General features: G+C 42.6%; 1 protein-coding gene across 2 annotated transcripts in view; it reads right to left on the bottom strand.

The window, feature by feature from the left end:
• Positions 1–1070: 1070 nt before the first annotated feature.
• rorc (RAR-related orphan receptor C) overlaps positions 1071–22257 on the bottom strand; it is a 28708-nt gene continuing 7521 nt past the window's right edge. For both annotated transcript variants that reach the window (XM_080857974.1, XM_080857973.1), the window contains 10 exons: positions 8104–8189; positions 7313–7454; positions 6510–6836; positions 6168–6293; positions 5717–5838; positions 5209–5341; positions 4316–4423; positions 3757–3867; positions 3064–3173; positions 1071–2665 (listed from right to left, as the gene is read on the bottom strand). In XM_080857974.1, coding sequence (XP_080714100.1) covers positions 2501–2665; positions 3064–3173; positions 3757–3867; positions 4316–4423; positions 5209–5341; positions 5717–5838; positions 6168–6293; positions 6510–6836; positions 7313–7454; positions 8104–8189 — 1430 coding nt within the window. In that variant the 3' untranslated portion in view covers positions 1071–2500. The remainder of the gene's footprint in view (positions 2666–3063; positions 3174–3756; positions 3868–4315; positions 4424–5208; positions 5342–5716; positions 5839–6167; positions 6294–6509; positions 6837–7312; positions 7455–8103; positions 8190–22257) is intronic.

The following is a 22257-nucleotide window of genomic DNA, read 5'->3' on the forward strand; positions in this document are numbered from 1 at the left end:
TGACAGGGTCCTGATCTGGTGGTACTCCATCCACACCTTTACTGGCCTGGCTGTGTGGCATGGAGCATTGCCCTGCTGGAAAAAACATTTCTCAGTGTTGGGGAACATTGTCAGAGCTAAAGGAAGCAAGTTTTTCTTCCGGGACAACGTTGTACTTTGCCTGGCTGAGGTTTGTAAAAGACCATAAGGATTGAAAAAAGCGGACTGGAGGGTCTTCTAGTTCGTCTTCTCTGATGAGTCCAATTTTCAGCTTTGCCCAACACATGGTCGTCTGATGGTTAGACGGAGACCTGGAGAGGCCTACAAGCCAGAGAGTCTTGCACCTACTGTGAAATCGGACTCATCAGAGAAGACGAACTTAGAAGAACCTCCAGTCCGCTTTTTCAATCCTTATGGTCTTTTACAAACCTCAGCCAGGCAAAGTACAACGTTGTCCCGGAAGAAAAACTTGCTTCCTTTTGCTCTGACAATGTTCCCCAACTCTGAGAAGTGTTTTTTCCAGCAGGGCAATGCTCCATGCCACACAGCCAGGCCAGTAAAGGTGTGGATGGAGTACCACCAGATCAGGACCCTGTCATGGCCAGCCCAATTTCGAGACCTGAATCCCATAAAAAAACCTCTGAAATGTGATCAAGAGGAAGATGGATGGTCACAAGCCATGAAAAGAAGCCGAGCTGCTTGAATTCTTGCACCAGGAGTAGCATAAAGTCACCCAACGGCAATGTGAAAGACTGGTGGAGAGCATGCCAAGACACATGAAAGTTGTGATTTTAAATCAAGGTTATTCCACCAAATATTGATTTCTGAACTCTTCCTAAGTGTAAGCATTAGTATTGTGTAGTTTTAAAATGAATATGAGCTTGTTTTCTTTGCATTATTCGAGATCTGAAGACACTGCATCTTTTTTGCTATTTTGACCAATTGTCATTTTTCTGCAAATAAATGATCTAAATGACAATATTTTTATTTGAAATTTGGTAGGAATGTTGCCAGTAGGTTATAGAATAAAACTAAAATGTACATTTTACTTTAACACATACCAATAAATAGTAAAACCAGAGAAACTGATAATTTTGAAGTGGTCTCTTAATTTTTTCCGCGGCTGTATATATGTGTGTATATATATATATAATTTGTCCACATTTTTTTCTTAAATGGTGATTATACTTAGTAGTGTATCATCTATCTCATGATGCAAACACAGTCCTACTGTCCTCTAATCATCATGTCACAGTGTATCACTGATACAGTGTATTATTGATGCATTAAAAAGCCACACATTGTCACTTATAACATTGCAACAGTTTATTGATTCTCTCGTCCACTGTATGAACAGGAAGTGTTGTTAGTTGCAGGAATTTAAAGGGTTAAAAACACACGGACACCAGGGGCCAGCGACCAAGGCATGCTCAGAGAGACACAGCAGTGATAGTTGACATCAGTGACTACATGAACAGGGACTTAAGCACCACCCTTTTGATGCCAGTCACAGGCAGGAATTAATATGATCACACTAGACACAAAGAAGGAGGCGGGGGATTTGACCAAAAGGAAAAATGAATTAAGAATACAAAGACAAACGAGTTAGCGGCTAAATGGCTGCATACTGCACTGCTCAGTCCTGATACTGATACTCACATAAGTCCTCTTCACAGTCACTGAAATAGCTTATCACGGTAACCACGACAGTTAAATATGCCATAAGCCAGTCTGTTTTGCTAAGACACATCAGTGCACTGATAAACAACTTTGATCAAGCCTTTTACATACTGATCGAGCAGACGAACTTTAGCACTTAAAACTTATATTACCTTATATACATCTTGCATACCTTGTACATGATAAGCGACTTAATTGAGTATTCAACGGGACCACATTAAAATCTCGTTATCTCTATTTCCTCTCAATCTCCTCAATACTTTATCAATTATCTCGTATTGCCCTCCACACCTAAACCTTAATATATCATGAACCCTTACTAATTTAACAAATTAAAGACTGATTTTTTTTTGTCCATTATGGACACTGAGTGCATATCCCAATAAATTGTATTTGGTTTGCAACAATTAGTCAGCACAAAGCCAACAGAATATAGTATTTCCTGTTTGATCATCTAAAAGTCTTCAGTCTTGAGCACCGAGACCCAAGCACAGTGGATGTTATGACAAAAAAAACCCACATTTATTCACTTCGAGAAACACTAGCCTGGCTATAAAAATAGTCATACTGAGATGCTTATCTCTGGTATTCTTACTTATTTTGTTTTTCTACAAAATTGTCACAAAAATAATTCCCATCTCTGACCTGTATTGAATAAATTCTTTCCTGTTATTACAATTACAAAAATATAGATTTCAATATTTAGAAGGGTTTCCAAAGATTAAAACAATGCATGTATTTCAGTGTGTCTGTGTGTCTGTGTCTGTGTCTGTGTCGGTGTGTGTATGTGTGTGTGTTTGTGTGTGTGTGGGCGTAACAGTATTGCATATGAGTTGCGGTCTCAGAGTGGGGGCTGAGTGGGCGCCTCTGATTCGGATCCGAACAGCTCCTTGTACAGCGGAGGGAAGTGGTTGAGAACGGTGAAAGGGTACAGTTGCTTGAACCAGTGCAGCTTCTCAATGTGGAGCGAGCATAGGGCCTTCAGTATCGCCACCTTCTGGGACAGCTGAGAATGACACACACACACACACACACACATACACATACACACACAGACAAGACAGTCAGTACAGGTGCCTTGGCAGGGTAAGACAGCCATGCCAAAATGTGAAACAATGTCTCCCACAATACTGTCCAGTTGTTGTGTTTCTTTTTCAGGCTCTATCTTTTCAGACTTTCACTGTTCCCCTCTCTCCTACTCTGATTTAAATTCTCCATACATTTATTTGAGTGAACTTTGCTGGCTTTTCTCCAATTTAATTTTCTTTCTTTAATTCTCTCGTTTTTTTTCTTTGTCTTTCTTTGTTTCTTTGTCATTCTTGCTATTCATAAACCGTACTCCTACATTTATTTGTATCCTGTCTTTATGCACTCTCCCTCTGTGCCTCTCCCTGGTTCCCTTACCCTGTGCACCAGACCCTCTTGGTTGTCTCTGGGGAGGACGTGACGTAGTGCCAGCTCAATATCCTTCCTCATCCTCTGCACTCGCCCTCTGTCCTCAAGACCTGGCCGATCTACACACACACACACACACACACACACACACACACACACACACACACACACACACACACACACACACACACGCAAACACACACAGATGCATAAACATGTATATTACCAACATCATCTTCAACATCAATACCTGTTTCTTTATGTTCCTTCAACATATTAGCACATGCATACAGAAGCACATCATATAAACAAATCAAGAATTTAATGAAATCAGAAGTTGAGCCACCAAAATGTATGTCACAATACTTTTGTCCGTGCCAAACGCAGAAGGGATATGTGACTCAAGGGAAATTCAAAAAAAGAGGGGAACTTAAGATGAGAAAACCATAAGGAGGGGATTTCCTTCTGGGGAGCACAGCAGTTCACAGATTCCATTCTAGCCAAAACTGTCGAACGATTTAATGGTACCCTTTGTACCCATTCCTGTATCTGTAAACACTCTGTGTGAATTTTTTCTCCCTGTGTGATTTATGTATCTATGTCGGTGAGGTGTATGAGTGTGTATGTGCATAAACTACTGGATGACCTAAATTTCCCTCAGGATTAATAAAGTATCCATCTATCTATCTATCTGGTCCTTACCAGGGTTAATCAGCACCAGTGCACTGAATATCGCCACCTGGTGTTCAGTCAGCCTCAATGCACACATGCTATGAGCGAAGTCGAACACGGCAGTTATCAAGTCGGAACACACTGGGACACAAAGAGAAAGAAAACAGTTAGAGACCTACATTTAGCTACAATCAGACTGAAATTTTAGGAATCAATCAACCACAGCATTGTGTGAGGCTGTGTAAAGGGTACCGCTGGTACCAATGGTACTGTCAATATCACATTTTGATATTATTTTATTCAATATCATATTCATACATATATATATATCTTAATATAATATAGCCGAAAATCACAGTAACCTTGAATCACATCCAAGAAATTAAATCAATTGTAAAAATCCTTCTGAGGGAAAACTTGTGTAAACATCGGGTGTTAGGGGGTTAGATAGAGATCCTTCTCAGTGTCTGTTCAACATACTGTTGGGTTACGTCCTTCACCTAACCCCCTTGGCTGACTGGCATTTGCACACCTCTCAGAGTCTATGTTCTGGGGTATGTACAAATGTACAGTGCTAGGAGGAACTTACAGAGGGATTTGAAAACTTCGGTTCCGGCGAATTTTCCATCAAAGAAAACTGTGCTGTTCTCTGTGTTGAACAGTCTGCTCATCCTGACAAGAACAACCTCCATTGATCCTGAGGGGCACAGACATAAGAGAGAGGGAGAGAAAGAGAGAATGAACCAGAAAGCAAAGGGATGACAAATTCTAAGAGTGGGATTCAATAAATGCATAAAACATTTCTAGATGCCCCTTATTGTTCAGCGAACTGTAAAGCTATACTATTTAAGCTCTGCTTTAAAAAGTAAAACTAGCCAGCAATCTGAAAGCTCTTTTCCCCTTTCAACTACCCCCCCCTGTTTCTTTCCACCTATATCCTGTAATCTTCTGTTTGATTGGCATCCTAGAAGCCATGCCCCTGACGATGTTTGTCTGTGCCTTTGGAGGATAGGTTTTTTTAAAACATTTGAAATAAATAAAAAATGAAATGTCTTTCTTAGCTTGTAGCTGACTGTCAGTGGCTTATCATATGTCTCTTTATGTTTTTTAATACATTTCAAATACACAGAAATAAAATGTAAACATCTTGTAGCTTGTAGCTGACTGTCAGTGGCTTACCACTCTTGCGGTATGTCTCTGTATGTTTTTTAATACATTTAAAATAAACAGAAATAAAATGTAAACATCTTGTAGCTTGTAGCTGACTGTCAGTGGCTTACCACTCTTGCGGTATGTCTCTGTATGTTTTTTAATACATTTAAAATAAACAGAAATAAAATGTAAACATCTTGTAGCTTGTAGCTGACTGTCAGTGGCTTACCACTCTTGCGGTATGTCTCTGTATGTGTTTTAATACATTTAAAATAAACAGAAATAAAATGTAAACATCTTGTAGCATGTGGCTGACTGTCAGTGGCTTACCACTCTTGAGCAGATTGATCTGGTCGTTCTGACGGATCTGGCGAAACCCTGGCAACCTTTTGGCAAACTCGACTACATACTGCACAGCATCGCTCAGCCTATCAGCACAAAGCTCCCACATCTTGTCGACGGACTGCAGAGAGAGAGAGAGAGAGAGAGAGAGAGAGAGAGAGAGAGAGAGTGAGAGAGAGAGAGAGAGAGAGAGAGAGAGAGAAAGAGAGCGAGAGAGAGAGAAAGAGAGCGAGAGCGAGAGAGAGAGAGAGAGAGAGATAGAGAGATAGAGGAATACAATAGAAAAAGAAAGAGCAGATGAGGACAGCAAAAGAGAGAAAGTGAAAGTCAGGGAGAGTGGTTAAGAAAATGTCAAAAGCCTCTTGATTTAACCACTGTAAAACAGGAGGGTGGCTGAATCTGTGGTAAAACAACAAAACAAAACAAAAGCTTTTGGAGGGGTGCTTTATGGACGAGTGCTGTGTCGTTCCAGGCTGCCTGTGGCTGTGTGGGGTACCTTGGTGTGGAAGATCTGGATCTCATCTCTGGTGAAGATCTTCCACTGCAGGGCCTGCAGCTCCTCAACACGGTACTGAGAGGTCTCTCTGTGAGAACGCACTATGCTTGCACACAGCTCCTCTGCACACACACGCAGGCACGCAGGCGCACGCACGCACACACACACACACACACACACACACACACACACACACAACGAACACACACACAAACGCACGCACACACACACACACACACACACACACACACACACACACACACACACACACACACACACACACACATACATATACACATACACATACACACCCACACACACACACACAGAGACACATTCACCAAATCAGGTCACAATGATTAGATTGTTTTTAATGTATTGCCATGAATTTGATCGAAATAAATGTATTTCTAAATGCTATGATAATATACGTATATATATACCATCTTACCTATGTGCAGCACTGAGGTAGAGTAATGACAGTAGGGGTCCTCTGGATCGTACGAATGCAGCCCTATGTCAGTCCCCACCATGCTCAGAGCTCCCTGGTCTGGAGAGGACTGCCTAGGGTTAAAGACTGAGACAGAGAGGGAGAGGACGAGAGCGACTGTTATTTTCCTCAGGGACACACACACAGAGGGTGACATTCTGCCAGCCAAACTCAAAAACATGCTAAGAGTGCAACAACTAGAAAAACCAACTGTAGAACACCAAACATAAAGTATTTGCCATCAGTATTAAAGACCATAACTAATGTCAGTAGGTGTAGCATGTCTGTGCCCTGCAGACTCACCCCTGCTGTCAGTGAGTCCAATGCGGCTCCTTTGGGAGCTTCGGTAGGACAGACCCACAGTCTGGATCTCGCCTGGAGGGCACAACCGGTACGGGTGCACCTCTGGGGAACAGCGCGGCAGTTCGGGGTCCATGGGGAAGGGGTAGGCCGAAGCCAGGGGCTGGAGCAGATGAGGCGACCCGTCGCGCGACTCTTTGCCTGGGCAGTAGGTGGGCAGGGGCTGGACGTCGGCGGAGCTGGCTTGGAGACGCTGCTGCGCCCGGTGCCGCTCCACCTCGGCGATCAGGGAGTCCCTCTGGCGCTTGGACATGCGGCCGAACTTTACCGCTGAAACACACACACACATGCGCACAGAGGCTGTGAAACAGGAGGACACCCACTGACTGTTATAGCAACATGGGTGTTGCTAGGGTGTTTCTAGGGTGTTGCTAGGGTGCTGCTTTAGGGTGAAGGGGTGTTTTAGTTATCAAGTGCACAGTATAACACACGGCCATTCTGAACAATGACATTCTTAGGACACAGCAAGCAACAACTACATAGCAGGCATGAAACAATCTTAGATTTTTAAAAGTCACAATAAGTATGGCAACTAACCTATCAAGTGATTTTATGGGTGGGTTTATGGCCTAATATGGCCAAAGCCTACTGCTTTATTGTCAAAGGGGGGCCTGCCATGAAAGTTTGGTAATCACTGTCCTATATTTTTCCACTCCCTCCCTCTCTCTCTCTCTCTCGCTCTCTCTCTCTATCTCTCTTTCTCTCTCTCTCTCTTTCTCTCTCTCACTCTCCTCCTGTGCTCTCACCATCTCGGCTCATGCCCTGGGCCACACATTTCTTGAGACGGCAGCTCTGGCACCGGTTGCGGCTGGCGCGGTCGATGGGGCAGTTGCTCTGGCGCGAGCACGAGTAGGACACACTGGATTGCTGGCTACGCCGGAAAAAGCCCTGCCGGAAACACACAGAGAGAATAAATACAGAGTAGAGAAGAGTAATTATTCAAGGGCTGAATTAGCACCTCTGTTTCTTTTGGTCTCTTGACTTAACATTACACTTCACTTAAAGTGAGAGGAACAGAGAGGAACGAGGGAACTAAGGTAGATACAAGTGTGAGATTGAGGGAGAAAGGTAACCTGTGGGGAAATGTATAAACTGAACAGAGTAGGAACAAGAGAGATAGGGAGAAAGAATGGAGAGATGAAGAGAGGGAGATAGAGAAATACAAAGAGAGACACAGGGAGATAGAGAGATAGAAAGAGAGAGACAAGGGAGATAGAGAGATAGAAAGAGAAAGACGAGGGAGATAGAGAGATAGAAAGCGAGAGATGAGGGAGATAGAGAGAGAGAGACAAGGGAGATAGAGAGATAAACAGAGAGACGAGGGAGATAGAGGAATAGAAAGAGAGAGACGAGGGAGATAGAGGAATAGAAAGAGAGAGACGAGGGAGATAGAGAGATAGTAAGTGAGAGATGAGGGAGATAGAGAGAGAGAGACGAGGGAGATAGAGAGATAGAAAGAGAGAGACGAGGGAGATAGAGGGATAGAAAGAGAGAGACGAGGGAGATAGAGGGATAGAACGAGAGAGACAGTGCTCACCTTACACCCCTCACACGTGATGACTCCATAATGAACTCCTGATGATTTATCTCCACAGATCTTACAGGGGATCACCTCAATCTGAGCTATAGACACACCGAAGAGAGAAAACAAGAACCACAGAGATATGAGTAAACATGTCGATTAGATAGATGGATAGACAGAGAGAGACCAGCCCGCCTGTGTCACTAACACAAGGGGGCAGCACTGAGCTGGTGCTATTGTGGTCCTCTCACCTCTATCAGACACTTGCAAGTCTCTCTCCTGATCTGGATTAGACATGAAACACAACTCACTTAAACGAGGCCATTCTAGAAATAACATCAGTCACTAGAGGATCCATAAGGTCAGGCGCGTGTGTATGTTTGCCATGCTGGAAGAGCAACTGAGCACCTGGCAATATGGACTCTCGGACTGACAATATGGACTCTCGGACTACCTTACTATCTATAATGTTTAAGAACGTAAAACAATAATGGAAAGAGAAGACCACAGCAGTGGTGTAAAGAGATCATAAATGTTTTCAGGCAAGAGCTTACTAGGGTTAGAACTAAATCCGAACGACAAGAAACGAAAGTAGGCACATTAGCAGTCAGCACTTCCATCCAAAAAAACATGGAAATGCACACACACACACACACACACACACAGACACACACACACACACACACACACACACACACACACACACACGCGCGCGCGCATACGCACACGCACACGCAGACGCACACGCACACGCACCCGCACACACACACACACACACACACACACACAAACGCATGCACACATACACACACAAATACACAAGCACACCTACGCACAAATAGTGCGCACTTGTTTTGTAACAGACTAAAGAGATAATCCACAAAGCCCTATTTAGTAATCGTAATCTAATAGAGGAAAAGCAAAGTGTGTGTCTGCGTGTGAGACTGTGTGTGAGACTGTGTGTTTGTGTGTGTGTGTGTGTGTGTGTGTGTGTGTGTGTGTGTGTGTGTGTCTGTGTGTGTGTGTGTGTGTGTGTGTATCTGTCTGTCTGTGTGTGTCTGTGTCTGTGTCTGTGTCTCTGTGTGTGTGTCGTCTTTTTGTGTCTGTGTGTGTGTGTCGTCTGTGTGTGTCTGTGTGTGAGACTGTGTGTTTGTGTGTGTCGTTTTGTGTGTGTCTGTGTGTGTGTGTGTGTGTGTGTGTGTGTGTGTGTGTGTGTGTGTCTTTTTTCTGTGTCTCTCTGTATGTGTGTGTCGCCTGTTGGTGTCTGTTTGTGAGACTATGTGCAACAGTGTGTGAGACAGACAGATAAATGGCCAGGAACATCCAACAATGAAATGAAAACAAGACTGATTGTCTGCACATTTGTACAATGTAGTGAACAACTTGGAGAGTACTTGGGTACTTCTTTGAATTTTAACAAACAAGTCAGTACTGTTGTGAAGGGCACCTTTTATCAGCTTAGAACCATAGCCAAATTAAAGCCATTTTTATCTTATAAGGACCTGGAAACGCCTATCAATGCTGTTATCACCTCTACGCTGTACTACTGTAATTCCCTGCCTATGGGGATGACCCATTCCATCCTTGCTAGACTACAAATGGTTCAGAATGTAGCGGCCATACTCCGAAACCGGAACAAAGACAAAGGAACACACCATCCCTGTTCTGACTCAGCTACACTGGCTACCTGTGAAATACAGAATTCATTTTTAGAATTTGATGATATGTTCTTAAAGCCCTTGATGGCTAAAAAACACAAAGCATTACTAATCTAACAATTCTGTATTTTGCCCCCAGGTCACTTAGGTCATTCACAAAACAACTCCTCTCAGTTCCTTGATACCGTCTTAAAACAAAAGCTGTCCCGCTTCTCATTCTACCCCCTATCTCCTCATTCATGTATACTTATAAGGTTCATTAATCTGCCTCTGTTGCTTTAAATGTGCTATACAAATAAAAATTACCTGACTTGATAGCTAGCTAGATCAAAATAAATAGATAGATAAATAGATAGATAGATCGAAAGATAGATAGATAGATAGATAGATAGATAGAAAGATAGATAGATAGATAGATAGATAGATAGACAGACACAGACATAGATATGACCCACTTTATAATATATTAAACGTTATTGTGTGCCGATTTAGTTCATGGACAACATGGCACACAATGTGTTCAGTCCAGTCACTACTGATGGCAAGTTGTCGGGGGGGGGGGGGGGGGGACTGGGTACTGGGTGCAGTGCACAGTCTCTATGCAGGTCTGTCATTAAAGGCCTTGTTATTTTCTTCATGAACTGCTTTGTATTCAGTCCGTGATTAGATGCTTTGGTCTGACCACAGCAAACAGAAGGGCCCAGTTCAGGTGAGTTCACAGGCTCTCCAGATCTCGCTTGGCAGTCAAGTGGCCTGTCATATACTGTCATAAAGTATGAATACAGGTTCCAAAGAATACGAAGGGGACATCTTGAGTTCATCAAGTCTGACTTTGCAAAACAAGTGTGAGTGTGAATGTGTGTGTGTGTGTGTGTGTGTGTGTGTGTGTTTAGACTTCTTGGAAGCCACCTGTGGCTATGTGGTGTGGTCAGTGAGAGACCTACAGAGAAAAAAAAATGCTGACAGAGAGCTACGTTGGAGCTATGGTTGTGGCTTCATCACAAATCAGTTTGGTGCCTGACCAGTTCAAGACAGAGGGAACCAGTTAGGTGCCTGACCAGTTCAAGACAGAGGAACATGACTTCATGTTTGAAGCGTCAATAATAATGCAGATTACTCTGGTTCAATACCCTTATGAACGGAGCATTTTGTTGCCCGGCTGCATCGCAAATTTCTTCTTGTTTTGTCCGTAAGGTGCGCGAGCATGAGGAGAGCAGACGTGTACGAGACAGATCGAGACAGCCGTGAGGTGGAAAAGATCTGGTTTTGTAAAAGCCATGATTTTCACACTTTCACGGGTCTGAAGTGGGAGCTGAAACTACTTTGATTCCAGAGTGAAACATCCCCCCCCCCCCCCCCCCCCACCCCATCTCTCACTTCTTCTGCTTCTTTCTCTCTCTAAAAACCACCAAAAACATGAAAGCCCTCGAGTCAGAAAGAGCAGAATAACACCCAATGAAGTGACCGAGAGAGGAGAGGGAGAGGAGACTGCAGGGGATTATTTGACGAGAGGAGGTGGACTGAGAGGTGTCAACCTCAGAGGTTTTTTAAGTGGTTTACTGACTTCTCTTTCACTCTGACTATCCCTCTTTCAAGTGATTGCTCTCTCTCTCTCTCCTTGCCTCTCTGTCTCAGTCACAAAGGATGCGTTTGCCAGTAACCTGCTCTTTCATCTGACTGGCAGGAACCTCCCTCTCCCTCTCCCCACCTCCCTCTCTCTCCCACTCTCTCTCCCTCCCTCTCCTGCTCTCTTTCTCCCTCTCTCTCTCTCTATCACACTCCCTCTCTCTCTCCCTCTCTCTCTCCCTCTCATGCTCTCTTTCTCCTTCTCTCTTTCTCTCTCTCTCTCACTCCATTTCTGTCTCTCTCACTCCCCCGCTCCACCTCCCTCGCTGTCTTCCTCTCTGTCTCTATCTCTCCTTGAGCGCTCATCTTGCATGCATCTCATCTCACCCTTCCAGCTCATCCTTGTCTCTCCATCTGTCTATCCATCCATCCATCCATCTCTGTCTCCTTCCAAATCTCCCTCTCTTTCTCTCCTGTGGGCAGAGTCCTGTGGTTCTGTGGGGACACTCTGTTTGCTGTCCCCTCCTAATGACAAATATTTGTAATCACCTGCAGCAACACACACACACACACACACACACACGCACACGCACACACAAATGGCATGCTTCAGCAGCTCCGCACAGCTGTATGTGTGTCAGTGTGTGTATAAGTTAGTGTGTCAGCCACGAGTGTGTGCCCTGATTATGGGCATTGGGCGGAACTCTCCCCAAGATTTGTGGCTTAAAATATCTAAAATAAGATGCAAGATCTAGATCGGGACCTTATAACTGTTCATCACTACAGATGAATGGAGGCAAGGCAACGCATACACCAGGTTGTCTTGAACTTAGCACTGGTTAGGAGCTCAAGATGGTGCGAGTAGCACTCCACAGACGCGGCTAGTGCACTCTAAGAGCTGATCGATCTGTCAACTGCTGTGCAACCTTTAGCTCAAGTAAGTTAGTGGAACCCATTGTAGTAACCGTGCCACCTATCCTAGGTTATATGTAATGCTATACAATTACAAGCATAGTTTTTTCCTTTTTTTCAACAGAATACCATCATAATAAGTGCGTATTCTGAACTTAATATGCTGTACCTTTGCATGCATCCTGTTGTCTGTGTTTGATTTTACTGCCTGCATAATGAACATCAGTGTTCCATAATGCTGCATAATGAACAGATCGGTCCTCCAGCAGTTTATGCATTAGATTTGGGAAAGAGAGAGTCATTAGAAACTGATTAGAAGAGAACTACATTTTTTTTGACTGTAGCTGTTGCAGTCACATTCGTCACTGCAGATACATGAGAAGCCTTCAGCTATTTATTGAGCACCAGTGCCCTCATTTATATTTTTAAATTAGATCAATACTGTAGCCATGGGAAATGTTGCATTCTCCATACGTGGATTAAGCATTGAGCCTATAGATAGATAGATAGATAGGTAGATAGATAGATAGATTGATAGATAGATAGATAGATAGATAGATAGATAGATAGATAGATAGATAGATAGATAGATAGATAGATAGATAGATAGATAGATAGATGGATACTTTATTAATCCTGAGGGAAATTTAGGTCATCATATAGCATGGTGTTGACAATGTGACCCTTATAACCCTTATATATACCGGAGACCATGAGGGTGGGCAAACACCCGAGTATGTGAATATCGAGTGAATTAGTGACAACAGGAGAGAGTTTGTGCGAGAGTGGGAGGCGAGAGCATTAGTTATTGCAGGCTGTGTTGGAATGTAAGATGTGTGTGAAAGTGTTAGTTTGTGAGAATGTGGAAGTGTTTGTGTGTAGAGTGTCTGCATGTGTGGCCTGGGTTGGTTTCCTGTTGTTTGAGGTCGTTAATCAGAAGTCACAGAATGAGAGACCACTGACCATTTTCTTTCTTTCTTGATCCCCCTCTTCTCTCACTCTCTCACCCTCTCCCCCTTCTCTTCCTCCCTTTCTTCCCTCTCTATTTCTAATTCCATTTTTACCAAAGCTCTCAGATATGTGTCCCCTGCTCCCCTCACACACACACACACACACACACACACACACACACACACACACACACATAATAAACCACACACAAACACACACACACACACACACACACACACACACACACACACACACATACACACACACACACACACACAAACAAACACACATACACACACACACACACGCACACACGCACACACACACACAATAAACCACACACACACACACACACACACTGAGATAAGGTAACTGCACACAGCAACATACAGTGCAAAAGTGCACATAGGTGCACATAAATGCACTGACTGATGTCCTTCAGTAGAATGCATTCTCTCTTTCGCCTGTCTGTCTGTCTGTCTCTCTCTCGCCTCTCTGTCTCTCTCTACCAGTTAATCTGACCACCCATCTCCCTGTTTCCTCCTCTCTCTCACTGTCTCTGTCTCTCACCTCATCTCTCTGTCTATCAGTGTATGAGAAACCACATGCTGATACGGAAAAATAATCAGCACTTTTCACCTCAGGGGCTCTATGCATTATCGGCCTCTTTCTCCTAACTATCTCTTCCATCCAAACCACACACACACACACACACACACACACACACACACCAAGAGAATAGAATTATCTAGCAGTGAGAAAATGAAGGTGGGCACTGGTGATCCGATATAGACCACACTGATGATGCACTGTCTATCATCATGCTTGTGCGTGCGCACACACACACACACACACACACACAGACATGCACGCGCACACGCCCGGACACACATACACAATCACACGCACGCAAGCACGCACACAGTGAGGCTTTCCTAAAACACTGAGAAATGGTATATCTGTTCTGCTGATTGTGTTAGAGAGTGAGATACTATCAGGCAAGAGTAGCATATAGCGTACAATACTGTAAGCAGTAAGCACGCCTTCTTTCTGATTCTAGCCCTGATTGGATCAGTACATCTCATCCAAACGTTCACTAAAGTTGCCATGAAAGAGATGAAATGCAGAACCACTGTCTGGAACTTTCTAGTGTTCTGAAGTGTACACAGGGCATACATGTTTAAAAACCACTGGCAAAACACAATTCAGCAGATTGCTGCCGTCAATATCACTTGTGCTAGGGCCTGATCTGGGAGCTTTTAGGAAGATAAAGCATTTTGGTTTGAGCTAAATGATTAAAATGGAGATAATGTTCAAATGTTAACGGTGGAATTAGTTGCTCTCTCTCTCTCTCTCTCTCTCTCTCTCTCTCTCTCTCTCTTTCTCTCTTTCTCTCTCTCTCTCTACCACTCTCTTGCTGTAGTGTGATGACACAATTATGTGATAAAAGCAAGTGACAGAGAGAAAGAGGAAAAAAAGAGAGCGCAAGGGAGATGGAGGGATACTGATTCAAAATGGAGATAAGTGCCACTGTTACGCAATCTCTTTCTAGATGGATTATCTCTATCTATTCATCTTCTGCACCACCATTCCTCCTCTCAACAAAGGGATGGATGGACGGGTGGATAAATAGATAGATAGATAGATAGATAGAAAGACAGATAGATAGATACGTCGATAGATAGATAGATGAATAGACAGACGGACGGACGGACGGACGGACGGACGGACAGATAGATAGATAGATAGATAGACACACTCACACAGGCACATTTTATTGGCACTGAATGTTCCTGAGTCTCAGTAGTATCTACTTAGATGGCTCCATCTCGTGTGTTGAAATCCCCCCTTAACCTTATTTTTTTTTTTCTTCAAAAACTGCCCATGTGGTCGCTGCAGTCTTCTCTGAATACGACGTCTTTCCATTGTGCTGTGTCTTTTCCTCCGTCAGCAATTTGCAGAGTAACCGGGTAAAAAACCTCAAGCTTCCATCACAGGAAGAAAAAAAAACATGCACACCACAAGCAAGAAAAAGCACCCAGGTATGACAATCGCTTTTCGGCCCTAAGCAGCACTCTGTTTCACTGGAGCAACTGTGTCAATACACTAACCATTAGTATAATCCCATTTTGGCTCTGGATTATGTCAGAAATAATGAACAGAGGATTAGCCTTTCCCTCCAATTAGAACTAAATTAAATCTCATATTTTTCCACAGAACAACATGAGATGATATCCTCAGTGGTAAAATAGATTCTATTGTCTAATGGAGTGATTGAGAATATATGGCCGTAATAGACTACTTCTGGATCTTAGTTTAGTTCGTGAGGACACTCAGAAAAACTAAAATACCAGCATAATGAGTGAGGAGATTTTGTTGAGTTTCATCAAGACCACTCAATGGAGAATGTAATAAGAAATATTATGTGCTACTCTCTACACTCCTAACTGCATTGTAAATGAGAATTGCCTTTCAAATTTAATTTTTAAATATTAATTTAAACATGACTTAAAATGCGTATCGTCATTGATTTAAACTAATGGCTACACTTACATTAAATGAACAGAAAGAGATGTAGAATGTAGACATAGTAAATACAGTTTGCCGGTTGAAAGTGAGCAATCTCTTTAAAAAGTCAAACTTAAAATAACAGTGATAAAACTCTACTACAGTGATTCTCAACCTTTTTGCCCCAAAATATTCCATGACTCATACTAATCTAGTTGTAATTAGTTTAGTAAATTGTGTATTTAAAAAAAAGTTTGTGTATTTCACTCGAAAAACTAGGCTTGTTGTTTAAAATAATTTCTTATCATCTCAAGGCCGTCCCATGCAGCTCCCGGAGAACCACTGTTCTAGTGCACCTAAATAAAATTAAATGATTCCAATGATTTTATGTAAATGTCCTATTTGCTAAAAGAAAACATTTGTTGCACAGCGAATACGACATACGCATTAGTTCCTTCAATTTAAGCTTTCCAATAGAGCTTGGGAAACTCCGCCTTTTCTTTCTATAATACGGTTATAGCATTCTCTTTTGCATGGCTTAAGCCTATACGCATTAACTTAATTAAAAACACTAACAAATCAATACAAAATAGAACTTAAACAATTACAAAAACCATGACTGTGACCCTTACTGTCTGCAGGAACCAAGTGTGTTCAATGAAGACATGACAAGCCACAGTGAAATTAGTGGCATGTTTGTCTGACAAGGTTTTGACACATTTGGGGGCGAATGTGTCACCTCCGCTTTCAGTACTGGCACTTTGTACGTTAATAGGGGATGTTTGATCCCTTTGATGTGAGGAACTAAACCTACACATTGGGAGACCCCAAAAGTATGTGGGCTCATTATTATGATCATAAAGGTGACACTGTGCTCAGTACAAAAAGGAAGCTCGGAAACAGTTGAACATCTGAATATGCATACGGAAATACGAGGGTCTAGTGTGCGAGTCGATCTTTCTCACAGTTCTCACAATTCGGAGTGTTAAGTGTTTTTCAGATCTTGCTGAAATTATTTGTCTAAACTTTTTCTGCAGAATTTTTGCAGTGAGACAAACAAATAACCACATACACTAAAACACCTGCAAACACCGTTATCGTTACAAAAATAAACACGCACAAACAGAAAACTCTATACACACACACAAACACACACACACACACACACACACACACACACACACACACACACACACACACACACAAACACACAAACACACAGGCAAACTACATGGCATCGAATAGACCACAGATCAGTGTTAGTGTGCAGCTGGCAAACTATGAAACTGGTGCATTTCTTTACTCCACTCGTCCTCCTCCTCTTCCTCTCCTCGCTTCTTCACCCCATGTGTCTTTTCCCTCCTGCTTCATCTCTCCTTCCTCTCTCTCTCTCTCTCTCTCTGTCTCTCTCTTCTGTCCTCTCTAACATCATCTTTATCGTTCAATATTTTTTTCCTAAGTGGAATCCTAACTGAAATCCAATTCCCTACTTCTTGGTCGGGCGTCTGATCTTCCTTTCATGACCCGTACATCAAACATGAATATATTTTGTGGGGTTAATTTAGTTTATTTATTAAGAGGGTTAAAGTTAAAAGTTCATGTAGTTTATTAGTGCTGTACTCTGGTGAGCAGGTCAGTATATTGTAGGAAATATTATGTCTTTTATCATCAGTATTTTAAATATGTTTGTAAACAGTAGGGTGACATGAAATAAATCACTTTTGAAGTCGACTATAGCGTACAGCTGAGTCCACAGAGTATTGAGAGTGAAAGGAAGAGAATCAAAACCTTCTCATTAGATAAAGCAAATATTATATTTTGTGTAGGGGCCATGATTTTTAATAAATCACTGTGCAATAAATGCTGTTAACAAATCACAATGTAACACAACAAAAAGGGCACTCAAATAGTGTAGGCCTAAGCCATGACCAAATTCTGAATGCCTGATGCCAAATGCTGAAGGTCGAAATACACATAGGTCACGCATTTGCCTCGACGGACTCGTTTTCATTTACTGTTCTCCGACGGTTGTAGGTGTTGCAAAGCAATTCTTACAAAAAGATGGCGCGGACCAAACTCTGTAGATGGTCGTATTTGTAAATAAAGTTGTTTGTTTGACTTTTTTTTTTCTTCTTTAACTGATAGTTAGAACATTTGGGAGGTGCACATCAGGCCAAGGAGAGGTGCTCAGAGAAGGTTTGCCATGACGGAGAGGGCTCTCCGTGTCTCCCTAAACGGACGACCAAAAATTGGGCTTTATAACGGCACGTTGAAACTACATTTGTAGATCTGTCCAGTGACTAGGATCCACACCCAAATTGAATAGGCTCTTCTTCGGCACTTGCTCCACCTTTCCACCAAATGTCATGAAAATCAGGCCGGTATTTTTGGCACACTCCTGCATGCAGGCAGACTAACAAACAGACACACAACCTCCTTGGGGGGGAGGTAATAAATAAATATAAATCCCAACAAGTATTGTGTCAATACTCCAATGATACTTATTTGCCCAGACAAACACAGTCGAACAACAACAACAACAACAACAACAACAACAACAACAACAACAACGGTACACAACGGTACACAACTCTAGGCTCTAGATTAATCTCTGTCTTTCTCTCTCTAACCCCCCCCCCCCCCCCTATATATAGACTATATATATATATAGTCTCGGTCTCTCTCTCTCTCTCCATCTCTCTCTCTCTCTCTCTCTCTCTCTCTCTCTCTCTCTCTCTCTCTCTCTCTCTCTCTTTCAGTAAAGTAGTCTGCTGCCATCTGAGCCCACTTCCTGTGCAGACCTGCCATCCCCCTTCTGTACGTTCTCTGGCCGTTTGAGTGCCACTGATTGAACACTTTGATCGCCGCACCTTGCACTTCATACATGTGATTTCATTGCACGCACACACACACACCACCCGTGCACACACACCACCCATGCACACACACCACCCGTGCACACACTCACATGTGCAAACAGTGCAGATGTCTTCAGGACTATCTGCTGTGAGGCACTGATGTACTCAGAGGAAAGTACAATGCTAAATGCGCCACTGAAGTTTCACCCCTGAGGTACCCCAAACCTAATGGTGTAAGCTACTGCATTATAGTGTAAACATGTACCAAACAAGTCATTACATTGTAGGGTTTCAATGGATTCAAGAACTATTAAGGTGGTAAGTGCTAATAGGTCATGCTTAACATAGCGATAAGCACAATATTCAGTGAAAGGTCAGCAGGCCTTATTACTCGTTAGTAATTGTTTTCAGATCATACCTATGGCTGGTGTGTGTCTCCTCAGTGGCAGCATTTGCATAAAAAGGTATTTGAAATCTTAGGGGAGGTCGACTTATGAAGCAATGAATCTACAGAATGAGATGGTAATGGTGTAATGGTAATGGCGATTGTTATTTATTTAAGGCTGGAGTGTAACAGCACCAGATAATGAAATGGAATGAAGTGAAGCAAAAGGCCTTGATTTGTTCCGCTCTCTGTCACACTTTGGTGAAAAGGTGAGCGCTATTAGCACTGAGCACACTAATATCCTGCTGTGTGTGTGTGTGTGTGTTCTGTGTGTCTGTGTCTGTGTCTGTGTCTGTGTCTGTGTCTGTGTCTGTGTCTGTGTCTGTGTGTGTCTGTGTGTGTCTGTGTGTGTGTGTGTATGTCTGTGTGAGTGTGTGTGTTTGCGGAAAGTTCGAGTTCCAGAGGACTTCATTCTGATGCCACAGCAAGAGTCATCTCCAGAGAAGCTCCATAGCCACAGAGAAGACTGAGTCACCTACTGAGATGTTTGATGAATACCCACCACTACAACACGACACAATTCTGAAATCCCTGAGGTCGACGGAACATCAAACACACACCTCAAAAACATACTAACATCAAAAACATCACCTTTGAACGTTTCTCAGGACTAACTCACTCCGTTTGTGTCGACCGACTCTCTGTTCTTTCGTTGAGGGCATTTCCACGGTCTCAGAAAAACAGGGCAATCTGCTGAATATACTCTCATTCGGTGTGATTTTCGTGTGGTTAAAAAACACAAATATCTCCTAAAATAAATAATTTGGGTAACGTCTGATATATAACATTAGCCAAAGAAGGTTAGGACAAACGTCCTACCAAACACCGCTAAGACGGGCAACAGGTTAGAGTCTCTGTAGTTATAGCATATTTGTTTTCTTGGATGAATTTATAAAACCTTGGTAAAAAAAAACACAATGAGACAGTATTCATGTACAAGTGTTGGAGGGAATGATCAGGCCTGCCCATTTGGCTCTGTTCAGTCACACTGCTCACAGACTTGATGCTCACAGAACGTCCACTGTCCACTTTCAACAGAAAGATCTCCTCAATCAAATTCAACCCAATATTCTAAACATCATAAACGATTATCATTTGTCGTTTTAACCATTATTAAATTCAAATTACGTTTTTGAAGTCTGAGAAAGCGATATTTTCAAGACAAGCTCTTTTTTGAAACAAACAAATCGTATTGGCGTAAAAGGGCTAGAAAAATTATCTCACAATTACTTCTATAGACACTGGTTGCGCTAATCGATAAAAGCACACTATTATGAATAAAAAAACTTCACAAATCTCTCCAGGCCTTCTTCAGTTTTGTGACATGTCATGACATATTCTTTCCTTCAAATCTTGACACAAGTGGTGAAATCAAAAGCGTCTCCCGACCTCACTTCACATACCCACTTCACAGTGCCAAACCAGGCGCTCGGTTCCATCTTTCTCTGTTGTTACCCAAGAGATGCCATTAAACAGACTAAAAAAAGATGAAGAAGTCACAGATGCACAGATGACTCTGACAGAAACAGAGGCTTTCTTTTAAACTCCCAATGCCTTTGAAATGTTCCAGTCGCACACGGGTAGCCGTTGACGGGGCTGTAACAGAATAACCCAAGAAAGCTAAAAAACCTGCATGCAAACAGGAGGGAGACAGAGTTGGCCTTTTGACTCGACTGCAGTTTGGCTTTACTCTTGACTTCAACAGCAAATGCACATCTGGAGTGACTGCTCAACTGAAATAGACTTATGAGGGCACAGTGAACGAAACTCTCGGAAAGTGGGACAACTGATCAAAGTGGGCTCGCAATTGTACACACACACACACACACACACTCAAACACACACACTTAAATGCACATATAAACACAAACACAAAACAGTGGTGATTGTGCACCGTGGACTATTAACTAAATAAAAACACACACAAATTCTTGTGTCAACAAAATCATATGCCACGCATTACGTACTTAAGAAGTGCAATGGAAACAATAGGCGAGCATCAGCTTTTCCACGAACGACCACACGGACAAACACACACAAACACAAACAAACAAACTTTCCACATAGATATGTACAAATGATGAACAGAAACATACACATTCCACAAATACTTCATATCAGTAATCCTACCTCGCATCATTGTTGGTGCTGTTTCTTCTCCGTCTTTCTATAAGTATGTCTCACCCTCTCACTCTGTCTCTCTCTTTCTTTCTCTCTCTCTCTCTCTCTCTCTCTCTCTCTCTCTCTCTCTCTCTCTCTCTCTCTCTCTCTTTCTCCCTCTGTCAGCTCAATCACAATCCCTCCCTCTTCAGTTGGGCTGACCAGTGAGAGAAACTGTCAAAAAAAGTGAGTTTTCTGTCTGTCTGCCTGTTGCTTCTATGTTTGGCTGCCTGCACCCCTAGTGAGCACTGACCCAGACATTCCCACACAAACACACTCACGCACTCAAACAGGAGGAAGACGGGCCTGTCCCTAACACATTCAAACCCAACACACAGGTATCTCTATGGTCTCCTCTCCCCTCTCTCTCTATCGAAAGTTTCTACACAAGTTAACAACACACTGTCTTCCTTTCCATTCATCAGAAAACCTCATCGACAGCACTATATTTACACTTTCTCCCTCTCCTACTGTTCTCTTTCTCTCTCTCTCTCTTTCTTTCTCTCTCTGCCTCAATCTATTTTTTCACTCATCAGTTATCTTAACACCTGACTTGTTCAATTTGATCCAAACCGCACTTCACTGATAAGACACCTGTTACACTCTCCCCCCCCCCTCTTTCTCCCTTCTCTCTCTCTTTAACTCCCTTTCTTTCCCTCTCTCTTTCAGTCTTACTTGTTCTCTTTCTCTCCACGTCTGTCTGTCGTGCTGTTGCTCTCTCACCACACCTGCATCTGATGCACACAGTGGGGACTTCTACCTAACCCCACCCACCCTATGTACCCTCATGCAGAACAGCTGGTTGGCATCATGCACTGACAGCTTTGAATGACAGCCCTCCTCAGCCAATAGGAAAGGCCTCAGCAATTAGATCAAACGAGTCACTAAAAGATTGTATATATGTAAATGTAGCTAGCAGTTTCAAACGTTTTTTGTGCAAAACTGAATTTTAGAGTCTTAATGCATCTGAAATTCTGTACTGCAGAGATGCAACTGATCAGATATAACTAATAAGAATAAAACTGAAAGAGTTTAGTTACAGGAGTACTATGAAGGAGGCTACACATTGTGCACTATACTTGAACTACTAGAGCTACTACTGTACTTAAAA

Source organism: Sprattus sprattus, assembly GCF_963457725.1.
Source record: "Sprattus sprattus genome assembly, chromosome: 19".
NCBI classification, from domain to species: Eukaryota; Metazoa; Chordata; class Actinopteri; order Clupeiformes; family Clupeidae; genus Sprattus; species Sprattus sprattus.